The sequence below is a fragment of the Sinocyclocheilus anshuiensis genome, unplaced genomic scaffold (assembly GCF_001515605.1).
Source record: "Sinocyclocheilus anshuiensis isolate Anshui unplaced genomic scaffold, SAMN03320099.WGS_v1.1 scaffold260, whole genome shotgun sequence".
Lineage (NCBI taxonomy): Eukaryota > Metazoa > Chordata > Actinopteri > Cypriniformes > Cyprinidae > Sinocyclocheilus > Sinocyclocheilus anshuiensis.
Window position 1 is genome coordinate 1,283,491 of NW_015557134.1, and position 835 is coordinate 1,284,325.

The following is an 835-nucleotide window of genomic DNA, read 5'->3' on the forward strand; positions in this document are numbered from 1 at the left end:
TAGTATGAGAGCCTGTTCTAGTACACACCCAAAACAAAATCAAGACTTTGTAAAAGAGCATAATAGGACCCCTTTAAAGTTTCCTTCTTATGTTAGATTAGGTTCTTAGGTTCATATTATGTTTCTCAATAGGAGTGTCCCAGCGGATTGGTGGATGAGGAGACATTTAAATCAATCTATTCCCAGTTTTTCCCTCAAGGAGGTAGAGTGATTATCACATTTACAACTCTAATTTGGTGGCGCTTGATTACTGTGGATACAATCTTGGTTCAAGTACATTATGGTAGTGAGACGTGCCAGGCATCTACAGGAGAATTTGTGTAATATTGCTCTACACTCTTAAAAATAAAGGTGCTTCTCGATGCCATAGAGGAACCTTTTTTTGTCTAAATGGTTGCATAAAGAACCTTTAACATCTGAAGAACCTTTCTGTTTCACAAAAGGTTCTTTGTGGTGAAAGAAGGTTCTTCAGATTATAAAAAAGTAAGAAAGAGATGGTTCTTCTATGGCATCGCTGTGAAGAATCTTTTAAGCACCTTTATTTTTAAGAGTGTAAGGGAATAGCATTCATTAAAATTAGCTCAATAAGTTTTTTTATTATTATTATTAATGCATATAGAATTTTTTATGATTTTTGTTATGATTTTTAATTTATTAATGCATTTATTTAATTTTATAATTAAAACTAAAATTGTTTTACATGGTGTACATGTTTAAATGAGTGTGTGTGTATATATATATATATATATATATATATATATTAAATCCATCAAAATGTATGTACTTTATATATATATATATATATATATATATATATTACTTATTACTATTTTAT

At 29.0% G+C, this 835-nt stretch overlaps 1 protein-coding gene across 2 annotated transcripts in view; it reads left to right on the plus strand.

Moving 5' to 3' along the window:
- LOC107678047 (calsenilin-like) overlaps positions 1-835 on the plus strand; it is a 22,806-nt gene that overhangs the window by 18,541 nt on the left and 3,430 nt on the right. For both annotated transcript variants that reach the window (XM_016473160.1, XM_016473161.1), the window contains one exon: positions 133-202. In XM_016473160.1, coding sequence (XP_016328646.1) covers positions 133-202 — 70 coding nt within the window. The remainder of the gene's footprint in view (positions 1-132; positions 203-835) is intronic.